This window comes from Columba livia, chromosome 11 (assembly GCF_036013475.1).
Source record: "Columba livia isolate bColLiv1 breed racing homer chromosome 11, bColLiv1.pat.W.v2, whole genome shotgun sequence".
NCBI lineage: Eukaryota > Metazoa > Chordata > Aves > Columbiformes > Columbidae > Columba > Columba livia.
Genome location: NC_088612.1, coordinates 21,053,715 through 21,076,131, shown reverse-complemented (window position 1 = coordinate 21,076,131; position 22,417 = coordinate 21,053,715). Strand labels below are relative to the sequence as shown.

Below are 22,417 nucleotides of genomic sequence, written 5' to 3'. Positions count from 1 at the left end.
CCATCCTGTGAGGGACCATGAGCCCGGGCTGGTGACACGTGTCCCTGCACAGCCCTGCACCTGGTTTCACACAGAATCCCAGAATGTGAGGGGTTGGAAGGGCCCTGGAAAGCTCATCCAGTGCAATCCCCCCATGGAGCAGGAACACCCAGATGAGGTTACACAGGAAGGTGTCCAGGCAGGTTGGAATGTCTGCACAGAAGGAGACTCCACAACCCCCTGGGCAGCCTGGGCCAGGCTCTGCCACCCTCACCCCAAACAAGTTGCTTCTCAGATTTCAGTGGAACCTCCTGTGTTCCAGTTTGCACCCATTGCCCCTTGTCCTGTCACTGGTTGTCACCAGAAGAGCCTGGCTCCATCCTCCTGACACTCCCCCTTTCCATATTGATCCCCAGGAATGAGTCCCCCCTCAGTCTCCTCTTGTCCAGCTCCAGAGCCCCAGCTCCCTCAGCCTTTCCTCACACGGGAGATGCTCCACTCCCTTCAGCATCTTGGTGGCTGCGCTGGACTCTCTGCAGCAGTTCCCTGTCCTGCTGGAACTGAGGGGCCACAGCTGGACACAATATTCCAGGTGTGGTCTCCCCAGGGCAGAGCAGAGGGGCAGGAGAACCTCTCTGACCTACTGACCACCTCCTTCTAACCCACCCCAGGTACCATTGGCTTCCTGGCCACAAGGGCCCAGTGCTGGCTGTCTTTTCACACTCCGGGCTCGGCGGGGCTCATCCTCCCATCCCGGGCTGTTCCCATGACCGCTGCCCTTCCTGCAGCGCTGGGACGTGGGGGTGGACGCGCTTTCCGCACCGCGGGTGGAAGGAGAGGCCGAGAGCGGGTCCCGGGCTGGGAATGGCCCCTGTGCAGCATTCCCCAGCCGGACACCTGAGCTGGGACTCACTCACAGCCAGAACTGCTCTGTCAATGCCGCGGGTCTCGGGTGATTTCTTAACATCCAGAGCAAGGCTGAGCGCCCAGCAGAGCCATTATACGACATTTTGTACAATGCTCCAGCCCAAACAGCCTCCTCTCCCTCCTGAAGGGCCGGCCGAAGGGGACGCTATCGAAAAACTCAAATCCAAATTATCCAAGCGCCAGGTTCCCTTTGAGAGGATTCAGGAGATCGTCCCACAGGAGCTGTGGGCTGTAGTGAGGCCATCACATCACTTCCCACAGGTGTAAGACCTTTATCCGTACCCTAAACAGGTTAAGGTTGGACTCGATGATCCTGAGGGTCTCTTCCAACCAAAATGATTCTATGATTCTAAATCTACAGGTGAGCCCCAGCAACACGTGTACCCCCAACTTTCGGTGCTGTATTCACGATCATCCTCCACGCGGGCAGCTCGTGAATCCTTTTGTCAGTGTTACAGATGACCGGCACATCAACCCCTTCCTCGGCATTTTCTAAAGTTCCTTATCACTAAATATTTTGAGCTTTCCTGAGGTTGGGCTCACCCTGCAGCTGGAACCGGAGCCCCCAGGACAGGCTGCCCCATCCATAAAGACACCAGCGACACAGCCCAGCTGTGCACCTCGGCTTGGTCTCCCAAAGGAACGAGGTCTCCAGAAATATTTTTAGCTGTGGGGGGTCTTGAAAAACAAAGCATTTGTTTTCTTGGGGACTCCTCTCGCTGGCCAACACAACCGGATGAATCCAGCTGGAGTCACCTGCGACACAAAGGTGTTTGTCCCCCCGCCGCGCAGAGCCCGGGGACGCCCTTTTCCTGTCTCCATCCCCTCTCTTTCCCCTCTCCATTCTTTGTGTTTCAATACAAATTCCCCGGAATGAGGCGAACGGCAAGGTAAGAGGTATGAAAAGGTTTGGCATCTGGACGTGTTCTGAGCTGACAAACCCCATTATTCCACGGCTGTTATAACAATGCTGGCAAGCGACGTGCCGCACACACCCCCGCAGCCAAGCGCCGGGGAGGAGGGAACGGCACCTCGGGCACCCAGAAACCGAAGGAACGCACTGGAGATCCTGCTCACCCCCTCGTGGGCACACAAAACCTTCCCGGCCGCGTTCCCCGCTCCCATGTGGGTGCACATCCCACCCAGTGCTACAGATGCGCGGTGACAACCCCCAAAAGGGTTTGCAGTCTCCTTTGCAACACAACAACCCACCATCAACTTCACTTTCCTTCTACCGTTTTGCTACCAGAGTTACAGGTGATCTAACTTGGGAGCTTTGGAGTCTCTTTCTAAGGTAGTGGTTGTAAAAGAGCTCACGGCATTTTTCTCATTCTTATCACATCCGCTAAATTAAACTCGCAACTCCTCCAGAATCCAAGACATTTCTCCCCCTCCTCATGCCCGAGAAGTGACTTCTGAGGTTGGTTCAAATAAAGAATGTAATTTTGTAAGAGTAAACTAAATCACACCTAAAAAAACCAGAACACAGCCAACTTTGAAACACTAGAGGAAAGTTTATTTGGCGGGTTCGAAACAGGAAAGGATTGCAAGGTTATATTGTATGAAGTGACTTAGCTATCCATGTTGTGGATAAATAATTGGCCTACATCACTTGGGAAAATATCCATAAAGCACAGGCTTCTAGGACATGAGCACCTATATATACATACATCCATAATAAAACTATCCAGAGAGCAGTTTTAGCAGTATTTGGTAAATATAAAGGAGTTCATCTTCAGAAAATCAGCCACTTGAGGGCTGGCTTGTGGTTACCAAGCTGCGGAGAGGAGCCCAAAGCCGCGCTGCGGTCCCAGTCCAGGAGCAAGGCGGGCAGATCCGCAGCGAAATATTCCTTCCATTGCCTCCGTTCGCAAACGGCGCGGAGGGTGAACACCCTGCAACCCCAGCAGGGAGCCCCAGCGGTGCCACTGAGCCGGCAAATTCCTGCGGGCCAAGAAAACACGAGCGTCACGAATCTAAGGACACAGGAACGGAGACGCGTTGAGCAGAGACCTCGTGTGCCCACAGAAGGGTCCGAACCCGCGGGGTTTTTGCACATCCCCGAGCCTGGGCGGCCAAGTCCACGTTTGCACGTGTGACATGGAAAGAGAGGAATGATGTTTTACCTATTCTAGAAATATCCGGCTATCAGGCCTCAACGTAAGCTTTTAAGTGCGTTAAAACAGGCCCAGACACATTATTATGGGGGTGTAGAATTGAGAAAAACACAATTATTAAAGCAAACGGAGGAGGTGTTTTGCCTGGACAGGTCCCTGAGCTTCTCGTCTCTTTGTTTCCAACAAGGGAGTTTTGAGATGGCGCTTTAAGGATTTCAGATCTGCAGGGACTCCAGATGTCCCTTCTGAGACTTTTTCATTTACGGTACAGCCATAGGTTAATATAAATGACACAAAACAAGCTCCCCCAGGACATAATTCTGAATTCTTTCACGTGAAATTTCTAGGAAGCCTCACTCCAATACTGAGAAATGCCATAAGGAGATGCAAGGCTTTAATTTCCAGATTGTGCTCGCAATGTGCAGTCAGCCTGTGCTCTTACAATGCAGCTCCACGATGCCTTTTGGGTGTTTGGCTGTGGCTCCCATCATCATCACGCCTCTTCACGCCAACACATCCTTTTCCACAACCCCCTTTCCATTCATGGGAACAGATCCCAAACTACCGAAACCGCATGGAAAAGCAAAAGCAGCTTGCGAGCAAGTCCCGTTGCACAGAGGTAGGACATGGGCATAGTTTTGGCTAAATTTGGGCAGCTCTGTTCGAAACACCTCCAGCTCCATCCACCCCATCTTCACGCAGCGTCTTTAAAGCACCAAGACACCCTCCAGGCACCTGTTTTTATGCAGGAACAACACGCGGAGCTGCCCGTTCCCGTGTGGGAAATGAAACCAAAGGGATGTGAAATGAAAACTGCCGTGTCTGTATGAAACGAGCAGCGACGTGCCAGGAAAGATGAGCTCATTGAGAAAATAATTGAAAGAGCTTTCACAAAAATCAATACAGAGACCTAGCTGGGTTCAGATGTGCAATGCCAGACACAGTGCTTTCCTTTGTGTGTTTTTTTTACCGATTTGTCCTCAGATTTTCCCCCTTTTTGTCTCTTGGTGCTACACACCAGTCCTGGAGTGTGACCATGGGCTCCAAGGAAAAGAGCTCCGGGCACAGAGGAGCGGGGATGGCGCAGAGAAGAGGCTACGGGCAGGTTTCCTTCAGGGAGCACTGATTTTGGCCAGGAGTGATCTCCAGACTTACCTCGGGAGGCCATCTCTTGGCCAAAAAGTCCTTTGGACTTCCCGGCTCGCTCTTCCCAACACGCCTCCTTCCCGGGTTCTGTTATGCCAAGGGGTTATGGGATCGCTTGTTTCCCCGGCGTTTGCCCATAAAACCACGAGCTGCCTCTTCAGGGCAGCCCATCTCGAGGTTCTGTGCTTGGCGGGACGGCAGGTTTGCGGGCACATCTTCCACAGCAGCATCTCACCCCGCGTCCCATCGTCCCGCCTCTAGCGCCTGTAAAGGTGCTGGCACTGGCCCGGAGCATCGATCAGAGCGCGGGGCTCATCAGTGACACACGAGTGACAGAGCCACCTTGTGATGGGCCACCACGTGGCTTCAATCCCACCCCAGCACGCCCCAAATTCACGCTGCACAAGGATAACTTCGTTGCACTGGCATGAAGAAGGATGATGCCTCTTCAGAGCACACACTCGCTGTGATTCCTACATGTTTTCACACCGGTCCGAGGCCTTGGACACATCGCCCAAGCTAAGCTTGATGCTCAGTGTGCTCCGAAACAAGACGTCCCCTGACCTGCTTTTCTCTCATCACTAATTCACACCTAGCAGATTCTCAACTCAGCTCATGCGTGAACTCCACGCTGGCACCGCTTAATGGCTAAATAAATTCTGACAAAGCTCATTAAAAAAAGAAAGCCATTGATGGCAGCGACGTGCCTCAAGTCTGACCCCCAGCTTCAGGCAGGTGTGCCAAGGAATCAACTCGTCCCGTTAGAAATATGAAGGAAGGGCAGAGAACCGCATCCACACAGCTTGGAAGGAACCTCTTGCGACAGAGGTGACGTGCTCAGTTCTGGGCCCCTCAGCTCAGGAAAGAGATTGAAGTGCTGGAGCGGGTCCAGAGAAGAGCAACAAGACTGGGGAAGGGACTGGAACACAAGCCCTATGGGGAGAGGCTGAGGGAGCTGGGCTTGTTCAGTCTGGAGAAGAGGAGGCTTAGAGGTGAGCTCAGCACTCTCTAGAACTACCTGAAGGGCAGTTCTAGCCAGGTGGGGATTGGTCTCTTCTCCCAGGCATCAGCAATAGGACAAGGGGCCATGGGCTTCAACTCTGCCAGGGGAAATTGAGGCTGAGATTAGAAAGAAATTCTGTGCAGAGAGAGTGGTCAGGCATTGGAATGGCTGCCCAGGGAGGTGCTGGACTCACCGGCCCTGGAGGGTTTTAAACTGAGATTGGACATGGCACTTAGTGCCATGATCTAGTGAATGGACTGGAGTTGGACCAAGGATGATCTCTGAGGGCTTTTCCAACGCAGTCCATTCCGTGATTCTGTGCGCAGGAGACACAGGTTGGTGACACTGAACAGTCCAGGAGTTCAAACACCGAAAAGCCACCTCTGCGGCGACACCTCGAGCGCGGTGCCAGGCTGACGGCCGCGCAGTGGGGAGCTGCCATCCCAGGGGCGCTCCGGCGCTGCCGCGGCTGTAACCGATACGGGCGTGTTGGCACAGGACGGCCAAACCGGCAGCTGGGCTGGGAGCACCGAGGTATGAAAACAAAATTCCCTGGCAGCCTTCACTTATATTTTTCCCCTAGCAAAACAAGATCCTCGCGTTAAAAAGAAAAGAGCAATCACAGAATGGGGGATGAAAAGTCTGCTGTTGAAAACATAATTACATTCCCAGATATGTGTACAGTTCTGAGTGACACAATTCTCAAGGTGTTTTTCAATAGCAACAGGGTATTAATTACATATAAAACCATCAGCTCTTTTCTCCCTGTTTTGAAACCTCTGCTTGTAAGCGTTTTCCACGAGGGAACCCCTTTCAAACGCATGTGCTGTAGGAACCGCGGCGGAGGCTCCGGCTGGACGCGGCACCCACTGCGCACCCCAGCGCTGGAGAGTATCGTCTGAGAGCTCCAGAGCCCACAATTAACCACAATAACTAATGAGAATAATTAGGGAGGTGCACAAGTGCTGTTTGCAAGCCTCTAAAACAGGAAGGTTGCAGACGTCACCTGTTCTGTGTCTAGAATTTGGGATAATTAATCCTAAAACGTGGCGCGACAAACAGCAAACCTATTCGGAGGTGCCCGTAGCAAAAAGGCAAAAACCATGGCACAACAGCACTTTTCAGTGCTGAAACCCCAGGCAGGGCAATAAAACCACCTCCAGGCCTGGGGAGGACACGGCAGCAATGATTTTATAAAGGAGCGACGTGGCGCTAGCAGAACCGGAGCACAGCGGAACCAGCCGGCGCTAAATCACCAGCAGAGCTCTCGGGGCTGTGAAGCTGCCTGGAAATGGCTTTTATTCGGGAAATAAAAGCAGAGAGAAGCGTGATAGATCAGCGAGGAGAAGGGTGACGGTGCCGGGCAGAGGGCAGCAAATGGGAGGAGAAGGAAAGCGGCGCAGGGCCTTGCAGAGCAGGGGATGGGAAAGGCACGGGGCGAGCGAGCGGCACAACGGGTGCTCCTGGCGTTCAACAATGTGACATCGGCGATATTTTGGCTGTTAGGACGTCTCTCGCGGCACCCACCACCCTCCCCAACAGGGACACGCAGGCAGAGACACCCACAGCAGCGTCTGAGACCCGCGAGCAGCAGCCGGAGACCTCGCGCGTTGCAAACTTCCCTCGGCACAGATGGGGACACGCAGCAATTAAAACAGAAATAATCCTTCCCAGAGGGATATAAAAATAATACCGTGTACATTCCAGCTTCCCGAACAACAATCGCCCAAGAAGCCGGCACTGTGGGAAAGTCTCAGCTCGCTTTTCCTGGGTATTATAAATAGAACGCCGGCTGCGAGCGGGGCTTTAAACGCGGAGGAAGGGGGAAAGGCCATTTAACGGGCTGCGTTTGAACTCGGGCGCTGGCCGGTGTCCAGCTCTCTCACAACAGCTGGTCGCTTCCTGCGCCGCGCTGGGAACCGGGACGGCCAAGCCGGGCAGATCCTGGAGCGCGGGGCTCGCTGGGGACATGGCGCTGCCACCAGTGTCACTCGGGAACCCGCGCAGGGCCTGTGTTCTCCGGCGCGTTGTGAGCAGCAGCACACGGACAGCGTGAGAGCCGGCGAGGGGAGCGAGACCCACAACCCCAGCCTGCAGGGTTTGCATCTCGAGGGTGTCAAGAGCTTCTCTTCCAGTCTCTGCGCCCGTGGGAAGGTTCGGTGTCCACCGAGCTCTGTGGGACTGATGGCACTGCCTGGTTCTCCAGGGTCCTTGTCTTTGTCCAGGTGACTGTCCTGTTCCTTACGGGTGTGCCGCAGAGCTTTGCCACAGGCAGCTTGACATCCCCTCCACCAGTTTCCTTATTTTAGCTCCTGCTCACCTGGGTTATGAGCCTGCAGTCCCCCAGGCCACCTTCAGTATAAAAACTTCTTCCTCATGTCTGGCCTGAATCTCCCTCCTTTAGTTTAAAACCATCACCCCTTGTCCTATCACAACAGGACCTGCTCAAAAGTCTGTCCCCATCTTTCTTATCGGCCCATTTTAGGTACAGAAAGGCCACACTGAGGTCTCCCGGAGCTTCTCTTCTCCAGCTGAACACCCCAACTCTCTCAGCCTGTCCTCCCAGCAGAGCTGTTCCAGCCTCAGATCATTTCTGGGGCTCCTCTGGCCCCTCTCCAGCAGGTCCATGTGTGTCCTGTCCAGTCTCTCACCCCAGCACCCCAAGTCCTTCTCCTGGGGCTGCTCTCCATCCCCACATCCCAGCCTGGAGTGACACCGGGGCTGCCCCGACCGGGTGCAGGACCTTGCACTTGGCCGTTGAACCTCAGGAGGTTCTCATTGTAGGAAACAATACCTTGCAAATATAATAGGCTCAGGCAAGATCTCTCGGCAAAGCATATTTTAATAATGGTTTTGCAAGACCGGGTGTTCTACCTAAAGGTAGGCACATGAAATAAGGCAAAAAGCCCCTGCTTACATCACCCAAATCCTGGCCGCACATTCCCTCCCCTGTTCCCCCTTGGTCAGTACTGCAGGGTTCACAGACCACCTGCCCCTGCCTCAGTTTACCTGTCTCATTCATCTAATTCTAACAACCTCAATCCTCTTCTTGATTTATTTAAAATATGGATTCCTGGATCTTTGGTTACCCTTCCCCCTAGATTACCTTTTTAAATACAGGAATCAGTCTGCAATCTGGGATTAGTTCAAAGAGACTGTGTTTTGCATTAAGGATTCGTAGTCTGATGTCTGTTGGTCCTTCCCCCCAGCTGGGGTCAGGCACCAGGTCCCTAGTTTTGTAAAAACAACAGTTCTTTGTTAAACAATCCTTACACTGGGGGACGGTTGTAACGACCTTGCACTTGGCCTTGTTGAACCTCAGGAGGTTCTCATGGACCCGCTTCTGGAGCTTGTCCAGGTCCCTCCGGATGGATCCTGTTCCCAGAGAGCTGCTGAGAGCACACTCGATCCCTTCACCCGTGTCACTAATGCAGATGTTGAACAGCTCTGCAGATGTGTATGTTTCCCACCACAGTGCTGCTGCATCTGGAATATTGTGTCCAGCTGTGGCCCCTCAGTTCCAGCAGGACAGGGAACTGCTGCAGAGAGTCCAGCGCAGCCACCAAGATGCTGAAGGGAGTGGAGCATCTCCCGTGTGAGGAAAGGCTGAGGGAGCTGGGGCTCTGGAGCTGGACAAGAGGAGACTGAGGGGGGACTCATTCCTGGGGATCAAGATGGAAAGGGGGAGTGTCAGGAGGATGGAGCCAGGCTCTTCTGGTGACAACCAGTGACAGGACAAAGGGCAATGGGTGCAAACTGGAACACAGGAGGTTCCACTGAAATCTGAGAAGAAACTTGTTTGGGGTGAGGGTGGCAGAGCCTGGCCCAGGCTGCCCAGGGAGGTTGTGGAGTCTCCTTCTGTGCAGACATTCCAACCCGCCTGGACACCTTCCTGTGTAACCTCATCTGGGTGTTCCTGCTCCATGGGGGGATTGCACTGGGTGAGCTTGCCAGGCCCTTCAACCCCTCACATCCTGGGATTCTGCTCGTTCTCCTCACGCTCGCTCCGCAGCTCCGCTCCCAGCCCCGGCAGAACCGCCCCCCGGCGCACAGACCCGCGCTCCCCGCGCTCCGCCCACTCTGGGTGCCGGGAGCCCCGGAGTGCGTGACCGCGACCCGACGGCCCCCGACCGGCCGCCGTGGTGACGTCACTCGCAGGGGGGCGGAGCGCAAGGCGCCTGCGCGGTGGGTGGGCGTGGCGGGGCCTTTGTTTGGGGCGGTGGTTTCCCAGGGCGCCCCGCGCGGGGGGCGGGGCCCGGGCGGCGCGCGGCGCGGGGGGCGGGGCGGGCCGGGCCCGCGGGGTCAGTCGGAGCGCGGCGGCCGTAGGGAGCGGAGCGGGGTCGGTGGGCACACGTAGGGACGGACACACGGACACGGCCCGGCCGCGGCGAGACGGAGCGCAGGATGATAAACACCCAGGACAGGTGCGGGGCCGCGCCGTCGGGCTCGCCCGTCGCGGCCTGAGCGCCCCGCGGAGCGGAGCGGCCGCCGGGCCCGGGCTGGGGCGGGGGCCGGCCGGGGGGCAGCGGGGGATTTTCGCCGCTCTCTTAAGATCCCCTCTCTGTTAAAACCTCTTCTGTCCCCGCGGGGGTGTCGGGGCTGGGGTGCATCACCTCCGCGGTGTCCGAGCAGCCCTGTGCTAATGAGCCTATTGCTAATGAGCCTTTTCCTAATGAGGGTTTAGCGCCGGCAGGGTCCGTGTCTCCCCCCGCAGCCCCAAGGAACGCGGATCTTTTTGCGTTTATCGTGAACTTACACCGTTTGTGGGTTTTTTTCTCAGCTGACCGAATTATCTCGTGTGTCTCTTCCTTGTTTAGAGCCCGAAAAGTGTCATTTCCTGAGCCTCTAGATAAGCGCCTGGACCGGCTGTGTAAACCATCCTTGTTTCTTGGCTGTAGGTGCGTGAGCCGTGCTGTTATTTACAAGTTGCTTTTTAAACCAGGTTCCTTAATATACGACTTGCGGTGGCTGGCGGCGTGGTATTATTACAGGCGAAGCGCAACAGCATCTCAAAACCCTGTTTTGAAAGGGGTGAAAAAGAAAACAAGCAAAAAACCTTCATTTCTGTAACATCAAGGGAGCTGCAAGGATGGTTTCATCTGGTCTAAACCCCACAAAGCGTGGGTCTTAGCCCCAAAATGGGTTGTTGTGGGGCAGGGCTGGCTGCAGGTGCTTGTCCTTTGCGCTGCCCAGGGACGGGACACGGGCTTGAGATGGCTGGAAGCTTAGTGAGTTAAAATTATACCCGCCGGCTGGAAACAAACACGCGCTTCCAGCTCCTGTTTCAGGCGGGGATCCGTCCAGAGGCTTTTGCTCGGGAGTTTCTTCGGTGAAAGGCCCGTGGTGATCTCAGTGCGCCGTAATCTCAACCAAGCTGCTGGAAAGCAGCTCCTCCAAAGGGCAGAAGGGAGCACAATCCTAATTTTTAAGCAATGAAGAGGCCTCGGGGAGCGGAGTCGCTGGTGTGCGGATGCACAAAGCGCTCAGGCTTTGTCGGGCGCTCGCACCAACTTCTTCCCGAGGTGCTAATGTGCATCTGGAGGAAGCAAAACCCCGTTTAATTTGTGGTCCTGCTCTGGGGGACCCCCCCCTTCCCCCCCACAAGTTTTGGGGCTGGCACGCAAGTCTTGGCTAAGCCGGGCTTAGCAGCTGGAGGGGTTTTGTGTTTTGACTTCTGCATGTGCCAGAGGAAGCAAAACTGGGAAGTGTCTTGAACTGCTTTGCATGTAAACTACAGCCTGTCTCTTTTTTGTGTGTGTTTTTTCCCACAACTACAGTTCATTATCCAGCTTCTCGATGCCTTGGCGGCGAGTTGGAGCGAGCTATCAATAGTACATTGTTGACTGGGGGGGGCGAGGGAGGAGGGAAGGGAATAACAAAGCTGCCAACAGCTTTCTGGGGGTGGGGAAGTGCAGAGCAAAGTGCTTTGTCATGGCTCTGCACATCCACTACTCCGGAATACACACCGCTCCATTGATACCCTGCGGGAGGAGGGACCGAATCCACGCTCATCGCCACTCCTGGGGTCTTTAAATGCCTTCTCTCCAAGCAGGGGCTGCTCTAGGCCACCGCAACGCTGCTGAAAAGCTCAGAGGAGGGGGAAATATACGGAGCAAGGCTATTTTGTGTTTCCTGAGTATTTTGGTGTGAGGTGGCGAGCGGAGATCTTAGCAAATTCCGCCCGCGGCACACCTGTGGGTTGTTTTTTTGGTGTTCAGAAATGGCAGATTGCGGCGGTTCGCTTGCAGGCTGCTGGACGTTCCGGGTGGTTCCCCGAGCGGGGTTTGGTCCTCGGTCTTGGATATTTCAATCTGTCCCCTTTGCGGAGAGGGATTAGAGCGGAAAAAGTCTTGGGAAACAGCTCCAGTGAGAAATTTTAGGACAGAGAGTAAGTTGTCAATGCATCTCCGGCATCTGTCCCTTGTAGCCTTATTTCTCACTCCGTGTGCTTATCGAAACCGCTTTATTTTGGTGGTGTTTCCATAGCTTTGCGCTGGCGCGGTTCGTAACCAGGGGAGCAACTGTTTTCTCGGCGTTGCTTTTGCAGGCTTTGTCGGAGGAATATCGCTGTGGTGCCTCGCAAAGAGCTTCTGTGGCACCGCTAAAGGAAGCGATGCTCCAGGAGTGAAATCATTGGCTTTCGTTAAGTTTCTAAAGCAGATAGTAAAGTGTGTGTTCAAAGCGATCCTGAAAGACCTGGTTTAGGGCATCCAAACTGCAAGGGAAACTTAATTTCTTGCTCTTAAAAGTAGATCCGCGTGGCGCGCTTATAACTTTTAGGGTTGGAGTGAAGGATGCGTGTGTGACGTTGCATATGAAAATGTCAACGCGGGCGTTGTAGAGCGCGTTGCAAAAATACCTGCAGAACCGGCCCTTTTTGCTGCTCCTCGTTTTGGAAGGGTGAGAGCGAAGCCTCCTCCTGCGGGGCCCTGTTGGTGAACTGGTGGATGTGTGTCTGCAGGAGGTGTGTGCTGCTCTGGCCGCGTGTCCCCCCGATAGCACCAGCTTGCTCGGCGCTCGTGTTCCCAACCCAACGCCGCTGATACGCCGCGGGCAGCGACTTTTCCTTGTGGATATCGGGGCTCGAAAGCCTCCGATGCGCAGGGATACGAGTGGTGAGGAGCTGTTGCGTCCTAAATGTGATTCCTACTGATGTAACCTTGTTTTTTTCTCTCTTTTTTTATCTTGCAGTAGTATTTTACCTTTGAGTAACTGTCCCCAGCTGCAGTGCTGCAGGCACATCGTTCCAGGGCCTCTGTGGTGCTCCTGATGCCCCTCACCCACTGTCGAAGATCCCCGGTGGGCGAGGGGGTGGCAGGGATCCTTCTCTTTCAGCTCTGATCTACAAGGTGAGACAGATCTCGTGCCTAAATACCGACCTGCAGCTGCGTTTGGTTCGTTCCGCGCTCTGATGGGAATAAACCCAAACAACTTCAGGGTGATAAGTGGGAGAACGCTTAATTTTTCAGCAACAGCTAATTTTTGGTTCTCCTGCTTAAGTGTCACCTATTTATTAAGAAATCAGAGACCTTTTTCTTAAAGGTGTGCAGCAAATAATTCACTAGCCCTGTGTCCCAGCGGCCTGTTTCAGCTATTGTATGCGGATTATCGAAACATCAAACAACTTCTTAAAAGTCTCGCAAGAAGCAGAAAGGTAAAATGCAGAGAATGGTTGATAAGCTCCTTCCTGTGCCCCGGTCCGGAAAGACAGAACTGTCGGGGCCTGAACCGCCGCACGGAGGAACTTGTGGCCTCACCCACGTGCCAACGGGGCCGTTTCTGGAACGCGGACACGGGCAGCGCGGATCGGGAGGGTTTGTACCTGCGGACGCTTGCTCAGGAGCACGTGGAGCCGCGCAGCTCTTGGCTTTTCTGGCCTCTTCACTCTCCAAGGCCTTTCCGTCCGCACGAGGAGACCTGGCTGGTCCTCGCTGAGGGGTAACAGGCGCTTCTCTTGTGTTACAAGGGGAACACATCTGCCCGTCTCCCTTTTGGGACACGGAGCTGCTCTGCCATGCGCTATCGGCTCAGGCAGCATGAAGTTCCGCGCAGCTCGCACAGGGGTGTTGTCATAGGCGTCAGGCTTGATTTTCAATTACCCCGTGGGAGGCACACGGCGATGAGAAGATACAGGGACTTTTGGGCCACAGCAACCAAAGTCTACTCTTGAAATCCGTGAGAGAACCTCATGGCTGCTTCCAGAGGCCTTTAATGCAGCCTTGGTGAGTTTTTAGCACATGCCTCAACCGTTTACCTTGTGAGTAAATGTCACCCTCTGTCGCCTCTTAATAATAACGTAATGTCAGCTTAATGCCATCGAGTTGAATTGTCACAGGTGGTACAAAATCCAGAGAGGTAGGAAAATTGCACAATGGGCTTCCTGATGGATAACAAAGGTATATGAATGGCTTCAAGAGGGGCTCAGCGCAACTAATCAGTTCCCTCACGGAGGGGCTCAGAAATAAAAGACCCTGCACCTTGAACTGCTGCTTTGCTGTGCCTTGGACCAGGCGAGGGCCCAAGCCAGAAAACGGGCTCAATGTAGGAGGAAAATCACAGTTTGGAGGTTTTGAAGGGTTTGGCTTCAGTACGGTCCCGAATTCACACAGAAGGTTTTGGCGGCGGCGTGTGGGCAGGGGGGATGTGACCCGAGAGCTGCACCCGGAACACGGCTGTCATTCCTTCTGGGTCAGAACGTCAGCCCCTTCTGTGGTGGCGCATCCCAGAGCAGACGGTTGCGAGTGCTTCAAAATCCAACCTCAGGCGGCGGTTCCTGGGGCTCTGCCCCTCCCAAATCCCGCTGGAGTTGGACCGGGCCGAGCTTTTCAGCCAGCGAGCTCCGCCGTCACCTGGAAAGGCACCTGGACCGAAAGCTTTGGTACTTTTTCCAGCTGTATCAGCTGCTGTGGTTCAAGGGGTGACCTTTCCCTGTGCAACCGCGCTATCGATTCAGCAGCTCCCTGTGGTCCTTGCGTTACGAGCAAAGGCGCTTTACCGGAGCTGGGAGGCAGCGGCGATCGTGCGAACGGACGTGCCCTGGCTGGCAAACTTGGCAGGATCCCGCAGGTGCAGCCCATGCCAGCGCGGGCTTCTCGAGTCGCTTGGCTGTGCTGGATCATAACATCCTCTGTTCGGACGCTGCCAAGGGGCTGCCCCGTCCTTCTCGGCACATCGGAGCTTGGAAAATGGAACTGTAACCCAGTGGAAGCTGCTCCTTGTGGCTCCACTTCCCCGAGGCTGGAGAGCTGGTGGTTTCGGCAGCTGTGTATCTGATGGCTTTATTTTCTTCCCCACAGGGATTTTGCAGGGGTTGAACTAAACCCCAACGTTTGTTGCGTAGACAGGGTTTTGCTTTCAGCAGCTTCCCAAGGGTTCTGAGCTGCTGCTTCACAGGAAGGGCTTCTCAGCCCAGCATCTCGCTGGCTGCAGGTCTAGAAATCAAATGGAAACGTAATTCCCACCGAACCGGGGGAACCGGTTCTCTTAATCCCTGCAGTTTCCCTCCGCTGTTGCGTTCGGGGGTGTTCAAGTGGCAAAGCCTCGGCTGGTTTGGAGCGCGGGGTGACGCTCATGGGGACACGAGCCCAATGGCTCCCAAAGCTTCTCCCTCCTGCCACGGGCTCCCCGTCCCGTGTGTCACCCCCAGCTGCTTTTGTCAACTTCCTCGCTCTGTTTTTGTTATCACAAAGTATAAGAAAAGCATCTGTGAGCTGTTGTGGAGAGGAGGATCTTCGCTGAAGCGGAGACGCGTTCTGCACAGCAACAGCTGTCAAAGAAACTGCAGGATGTGCGATAATCCCCTTCTTGCTGGTTTTTGGGGTTTTTTTTGTTGTTTTCTGCAGCACGGAGCTCTTGCTGAGCTCAGATCTAACTCTTGCTGCTGGCTTTAGCAGCAGCAAGCCTGACTTAACTTGAGCCTGTGGGTGCCTTCATGCACTTGGCTTAAAACAGGAGTAAAACCCGACAGCGGGCGCGACCACAAAAACTTCTTTCAACTTCGATGAATAAACTTATTTCCTACAGGATATTTATTCTGATGAAGTGTAAACTTGTTTTTCAGCTCAGCTTTGTGGGCTTTAAACAAACGGCGGCTTCCTCTGCCAGTGTTAACATACTCAACGGCGGCTTCCGTGTCACAATAGTCAAACCACGAGGGATTTATTTTAATGTATGTGGTTACAGGAGTTCAAGCACCGGCACACAGCCTTGAGGAGCCTCGGAAGGTTCTCGGAGATATTTTTTCTGAACCAGCAATGCTTTTAATAGCTGAAGAAGAAAAGATCTGCTTGAAAATGTTGAGACCCTCAGCATCGTTGAGTCCAACCATAACCCAAGTCGAGCGCTAACCCACGTCCCTGCAAACCTCACCTAAACACCTTTTAAACCCCTCTGGGGATGGTGACGCCACCACTTCCATCTTCATCCCTTAAACCTGTTGGTTGTAAAATCTGGGAAAGCAATTTGTGGGCATTTAAACAAAGAGACCGTGTTGGGGGTTGGGGATATAACAGAATTGGTGGCAGCAGATGCTCCGGTAGTTCATGTGGCTGGGACCTGTGGTGAATGAAGACTCAATACACAGATATTTAATATAACGTAAATTTGCAAGGCTGCATCACTTTGAACAGGAAAACATGAGCAGACAATCACTCCGAGGTCTGAGCGCTCATTGTGGAGTGTGTCCCAGAGAGGGAAAAGTATCATGTTGGGAGTAATTTGCCATTTGCATCCCTCTAGTTACACTCCCCTGGCTGTTTATAATGCAGGGCTTTACTCTTTTTGTTCCTGATTAGAACAGAACAAAGTACTCCCGGTGGTTCAGAATGATAGCTCTGAACCTTTCAGGCTTGTGTAGAGCTCTGCGGCTCGGACGTGAGCTACGGCGAGTCCCCCGCTGTCCGTTTTAGTCTGTAATTCTGGACTTACAGGGCTGGTCCTTACTCAGGAGTAAAACACCATCCCTCTGCATGCTCATTTAAGCACGGTTGATTACCGTTTTTAATCTACAGTCTCACAGATAGTTCCCTTTACCCCTTAACCTTATTTCACGCGCTCTCCTCCCTCCCTGGCACAGGACGAGAAGATCACTGTTAACCAAGATGTCCCGGTGCACGAGGGGAAGCCTCATCTTGTCCACTTCCAGTACAAGGTCACGGAAGTGAAAACCTCCTCCTGGGATGCCGTGCTCTCGAATCAGAGCCTCTTTGTGGAAATCCCGGATGGATTATTAGCCGATGGAAGCAAAGAAGGGTAAGCTGGGCATCCCACGGGCTCTGGTCCTGCTCTGTGTATCCCTTCCCCCTTCCTTCCCCCTTCCTTCCCCCTTCCTTCCCCCTTCCTTCCCCCTTCCTTCCCCCTTCCTTCCCCCTTCCTTCCCCCTTCCTTCCCCCTTCCTTCCCCCTTCCTTCCCCCTTCCTTCCCCCTTCCTTCCCCCTTCCTTCCCCCTTCCTTCCCCCTTCCTTCCCCCTTCCTTCCCCCTTCCTTCCCCCTTCCTTCCCCCTTCCTTCCCCCTTCCTTCCCCCTTCCTTCCCCCTTCCTTCCCCCTTCCTTCCCCCTTCCTTCCCCCTTCCTTCCCCCTTCCTTCCCCCTTCCTTCCCCCTTCCTTCCCCCCCCTGTGTCCTCCTGTCAATCCTCCTTATATAAATTTTTTTACCCTCAGTGATCGGTTCAGATGCGTTCCTGTTTTTTTCAGTCCCTGTGCTAACGAAAAATAACCAACAGCTTTTCCTGCTTCAGTACGGAAAAAATCTACAAGCCTTTCTCCATTTTTTGGCCCCTTGGCAAGCTTCTTTTGGCAGCTGTTTTCCTCTTTTTTTAAGGGAAAAACCTAAACCTCCATGATACTGATGCGCTCCCCATCAGCAGGTGGAGCCGCGCAGGCGCTGGGCTGTGCCAGAGCCCCTGGTTTCGATCTGTTGGCAGAACCGGACGGTGTTTTGTCCAGACAGCTCCGCTCTGCGGAGGTTGTGTAAACGCAGCTTCCAGAGCAGCTCCCGCTGCCAAGCGCTCCCAGCTTCACCGCGTCCTCCTAAACCTCCCAGTAGGCTTCATCCATCAATTACACAAGCTAATTAAGGAAAAAGCCCTCATTAGGCACTGTCAGGAAGTGCTGGTATTCTCGTGTCTCACATTTGACTCCGAGGCCCAGGTAAAGGTTTGTGTAATTTCTGCAGTCAGCCCGTAAATCCTTCAGCTGTCGCAATTCCTGCTCTCCTGGCAGTGGAACCTTCTGGGAGGGGATTTACCCGCCTGTGTCACCGCGACTTAAAGTGCAGCTCCCCAAGATTATTTTCAGCTGGGTAAAACAGCCTTGGAGAGGCTGTAATTAAAATAATTCGTTACCGCATTAACAAAACCCTTGCAAACTTAATCTCCCTCTCTTCTCTCCTGTCTCTTCTCTTTTCTTCCCATCCCTGTCTCTTTCTCTCCTGTCCCTCCTCTCTTTCTCTCCCCCATCCTGTCCCTTCTCCCTCCTCTCTCCCTTCTCCCTTTTTCTCCCGGTCCCTTCTCCCTTTTTCTCCCGGTCCCTTCTCCCTTTTTCTCCCGGTCCCTTCTCCCTTTTTCTCCCGGTCCCTTCTCCCTTTTTCTCCCGGTCCCTTCTCCCTTTTCCTCCCGGTCCCTTCTCCCTTTTCCTCCCGGTCCCTTCTCCCTTTTCCTCCCGGTCCCTTCTCCCTTTTCCTCCCGGTCCCTTCTCCCTTTTCCTCCCGGTCCCTTCTCCCTTTTCCTCCCGGTCCCTTCTCCCTTTTCCTCCCGGTCCCTTCTCCCTTTTCCTCCCGGTCCCTTCTCCCTTTTCCTCCCGGTCCCTTCTCCCTTTTCCTCCCGGTCCCTTCTCCCTTTTCCTCCCGGTCCCTTCTCCCTTTTCCTCCCGGTCCCTTCTCCCTTTTCCTCCCGGTCCCTTCTCCCTTTTCCTCCCGGTCCCTTCTCCCTTTTCCTCCCGGTCCCTTCTCCCTTTTCCTCCCGGTCCCTTCTCCCTTTTCCTCCCGGTCCCTTCTCCCTTTTCCTCCCGGTCCCTTCTCCCTTTTCCTCCCGGTCCCTTCTCCCTTTTCCTCCCGGTCCCTTCTCCCTTTTCCTCCCGGTCCCTTCTCCCTTTTCCTCCCGGTCCCTTCTCCCTTTTCCTCCCGGTCCCTTCTCCCTTTTCCTCCCGGTCCCTTCTCCCTTTTCCTCCCGGTCCCTTCTCCCTTTTCCTCCCGGTCCCTTCTCCCTTTTCCTCCCGGTCCCTTCTCCCTTTTCCTCCCGGTCCCTTCTCCCTTTTCCTCCCGGTCCCTTCTCCCTTTTCCTCCCGGTCCCTTCTCCCTTTTCCTCCCGGTCCCTTCTCCCTTTTCCTCCCGGTCCCTTCTCCCTTTTCCTCCCGGTCCCTTCTCCCTTTTCCTCCCGGTCCCTTCTCCCTTTTCCTCCCGGTCCCTTCTCCCTTTTCCTCCCGGTCCCTTCTCCCTTTTCCTCCCGGTCCCTTCTCCCTTTTCCTCCCGGTCCCTTCTCCCTTTTCCTCCCGGTCCCTTCTCCCTTTTCCTCCCGGTCCCTTCTCCCTTTTCCTCCCGGTCCCTTCTCCCTTTTCCTCCCGGTCCCTTCTCCCTTTTCCTCCCGGTCCCTTCTCCCTTTTCCTCCCGGTCCCTTCTCCCTTTTCCTCCCGGTCCCTTCTCCCTTTTCCTCCCGGTCCCTTCTCCCTTTTCCTCCCGGTCCCTTCTCCCTTTTCCTCCCGGTCCCTTCTCCCTTTTCCTCCCGGTCCCTTCTCCCTTTTCCTCCCGGTCCCTTCTCCCTTTTCCTCCCGGTCCCTTCTCCCTTTTCCTCCCGGTCCCTTCTCCCTTTTCCTCCCGGTCCCTTCTCCCTTTTCCTCCCGGTCCCTTCTCCCTCCTCTCTCCCTTCTCCCTCCTCTCTCCCTTCTCCCTCCTCTCTCCCTTCCCTTTGCTTTTTCCCCCATGAAGCACAAACGTGCAGATCCCCCACGTACACTGTGCCCCGGCCACGGGCCAGCTGTGGTTTTCAGCCTGCATACGAAGCCGGGCGGCGTGCCGGGTGCGGGGCCGGTGACCCGCGGGTGCCTGCCGGCTGCGGCTCGCAGGGCCGGACAGTGCGGCAGGAAGCCCATTGTTCCAGCACATTGTTCGCTGGAAGGGGCTGTAAACAAGGGATCTTTCTGCCCAAAAACATTGGAACAGTTGATAATGCTCTGAGGCTTCCTCAGGCCAGGACTTCCTATCGCTGATGGTCCTTTGTTGTCTCCTCCTTGGCAGGTTATCAGCGCTGCTGGAGTTTGCTGAAGAGAAAATGAAAGTCAACTACGTCTTTATTTGCTTCAGAAAAAGCAGAGAAGACAGAGGTGAGAACTCGCCCCCGCCGTCAGGTTTGCTCCCTCAGTCCAAACCAGCACTGCTGAAACCGTACTAAAGTCTGGTAATCCCGAGGCCAGGCTTAATAGATGCTGTCTACTGCAGCGTTTTCATGGTGTTCTTGCAAAGTAGAAATAGTTTCTTATGGAGAAAATAAGCCCTTTCTTGAGACTGAGAGAGAGGGAGCAGTTGTGGTTTCTGCAGCAGGTAGGCTTTGCTGTTACTCCTGTGGAAAGATGCTCCTGAGCAACCTGGAGCATTTTATTGTCCAGAAATTGGTGACTGTTTCACCTTTGGTGAGGAGTGATGTTCTGAATTTGATACCAGGCTTCTGTGATGTGGAAGGAGAAGCCGGGGAGAGGTTACTACAGGGGAAACGAACTCTTGTAGCTTGTTGCCCTGATGTTCAGCTGCTATTTAAAGATCTCCTGGCACTTCTGCCCTTCCTAGACCTCCAAGTAATCCTGACCCTGGCTCTAGATGCTTCGGCTTAAGGGGCTGCATTAGGATCTAAAGATAGATGTGTTGGAGGAGTGATTACAGCACGGAAGTTGGAGGCGATTTGTGCTGATGTTCCGAGCTATGGATGGATTTAAATCCTCCGAGACGCAGGCGAGTAACCAAGTGATCGCCATGGCAGGAGTCATTCAAACCTGAATTCGCAAGCTGCAGCGTCTCCTCTGAAACAAAGCGCGTTAGCAGAGCCGCGATGTCACTCCCTGGTATGACGCCAGGAATAATTTCCAGATTAAGTTCTTGCCATGGTGTCACCACGATGCACAGGTGACCCCGCAGCGGCTGCTCACAGGAGACAGCTGATACTGGGGTTTGTTTTTAAAAACGGGTACTTGGACCAGGCTTATGAGTTCTGGAGAGCTCCAGATTCCGGGTCCTTGTCTGTGCAGCTGGAAATTGAGCGCTGGCTTGAAAACCATGTAGGCTCTTCCCTGTGTGCCTGGACACTGATGGATGCTGCGGAGATGAGATGCGGCACCAGGGTCACCTCCCGGACCACGGGGAAGCGATGGCTTTGTTACAAGCGAGGACGTGTCTTGTCGCCCGTGTAACCTTGTCTGACCGAAACAAGGTGTGCGGGCACTTCTGGAGTCGCCTCGCTCGGATTGCCCGCGTCACCTGCGGTGGCTTTCCCGGGGGAGCTTCCACCAAGCTCCGGCTCCTCGCAGACACAAAAAACTCCAGCCTAGAGCTGGAGTGAGGAGATTGCTGTTTGCTGCTGCCTGACCCGCTCAGGGGTGCTGAGAGCAGCCGCCGTGTAAGTACAGAATAAAAGCTGGAAGCTTGGGCGTGCGGGCCAGTAACCAGGCACTGCTGCTTCCGAGGGGCTGGCACAGCCGTCGCGGGATAAACGGGGCCGAACCTGCTCCGCTGCACAACCCAAATCCCCCCGGCGCTTAGGGCAGCTGTGCTGAACGCAGGCAGAGACGGAACCACCTATTTGAGAGCGCTGTCGGGTTAAAAATGTGTTTTTCTGAGCAAGCAGCTCACAGAGGGTGCTCGATGCCCGCGGATACTCGTGGCTTCTCGGGCGCCGCAGGTGGGGAGGATTATTTGGCGGTAACCAGTTTCCTTCTCTTTGGTAGCTCCGCTCCTGAAGACGTTCAGCTTCTTGGGCTTTGAGATCGTGCGGCCCGGTCACCCCTCGGTCCCATCGCGGCCAGACGTGATGTTCATGGTGTACCCCCTGGAGCAGAACTCTTCCTCCGATGAAGAATAACCGCAGCGGGGGACCCCAAAATGCTGTTGAGGGGAGAGGGGGCGACACCTCCTTCCTCAAGGAAAGGGAAAACAAGCTTCTGTTGGACTGAAACTGCATTTCTCATTGTTAGGTTGGCCTGTGTATCCTCCGAGTTGACTATCTCATTGAAACGTGTTGCCTAGAGAACTATATATCCACATGTAATCACCAAATAGTACAGGGAGGTGTTGAAGGGGCGCAGGAGCTGTCGGGGTGCGATTCGGGGAGCCCAGCGCTGGTGCAGCGGTGGCTCCTCCAAACCCGCTGGTCCTTTCCCGTGTGCGCTCATCTGACCCACTACTTTGGTTTTCATGTTATTTTTCACTCAGACTCTTAAATAGACGGCGTGTTTGGGTGTTAGGAGGGAGGAGACGTGCTCGAGTTTAACCTTTAACACTACATTAAAAACCCCGCACATCTCCACTTCGGGGCGACCGATGCTGTTTAAGCTGGTCTTTTTTTTTTTGTCCTTTTGAAACTTCTTGCTCTTCCAGCTTTTGTTTTAAGCAGTCTTAACTCCGTTCGATGTTACCGCCGCACTATCACAGCGTTCGTTCAATAAAAGGGGCATTCGGATGAACTTTGCTCAGCTGGGGCTGCTTTTTTGAGAGGAGCGGAGCCGCCGGTGCTGCTGCGGGCTCAGAGCAGTGATTCCTCCGCTCGGGGGGACGTTTCCTCACCGTGTGATGGTCCCAAAGAGCCAAAAACCCGACGGACAGGTCTGGAGTGGGGCTGGAGCTGCCACCTCTCCTTCCTCCTCCCCTTCCCAAAGGGATGATCTCAAACCTTGAGACACCGAGTTGTATCCAAACCAGAGGAGGCTGCGTGCAGGGGCAGGTGTGGATGGTGGTGCTCCCAGTTGGGTGGGATGCTCTCCCAGTTCAGTGAGGTGCTCTCCCAGTTCAGTGAGGTGCTCTCCCAGTTCAGTGAGGTGCTCTCCCAGTTCAGTGAGGTGCTCTCCCAGTCCCGTGAGGTGCTCTCCCAGTCCCGTGAGGTGCTCTCCCAGTCCCGTGAGGTGCTCTCCCAGTCCCGTGAGGTGCTCTCCCAGTTCAGTGAGCTGCTCTCCCAGTCCCGTGAGCTGCTCTCCCAGTCCCGTGAGGTGCTCTCCCAGTTCAGTGAGCTGCTCTCCCAGTTCAATCAGATGCTCTCCCAGTCCCGTGAGGTG

The 22,417-nt window shown here is 54.5% G+C and overlaps 1 protein-coding gene across 1 annotated transcript; it reads left to right on the top strand.

Moving 5' to 3' along the window:
• Nucleotides 1-9,438: 9,438 nt before the first annotated feature.
• OAZ2 (ornithine decarboxylase antizyme 2) lies at nt 9,439-21,832 on the top strand. The gene is given in 6 exon segments (XM_065076331.1): nt 9,439-9,596; nt 12,364-12,439; nt 12,441-12,521; nt 16,247-16,422; nt 19,401-19,486; nt 21,098-21,832. Coding segments are annotated over 6 exon segments (573 nt in total). The 5' UTR covers nt 9,439-9,576; the 3' UTR covers nt 21,232-21,832.
• Nucleotides 21,833-22,417: the final 585 nt, after the last annotated feature.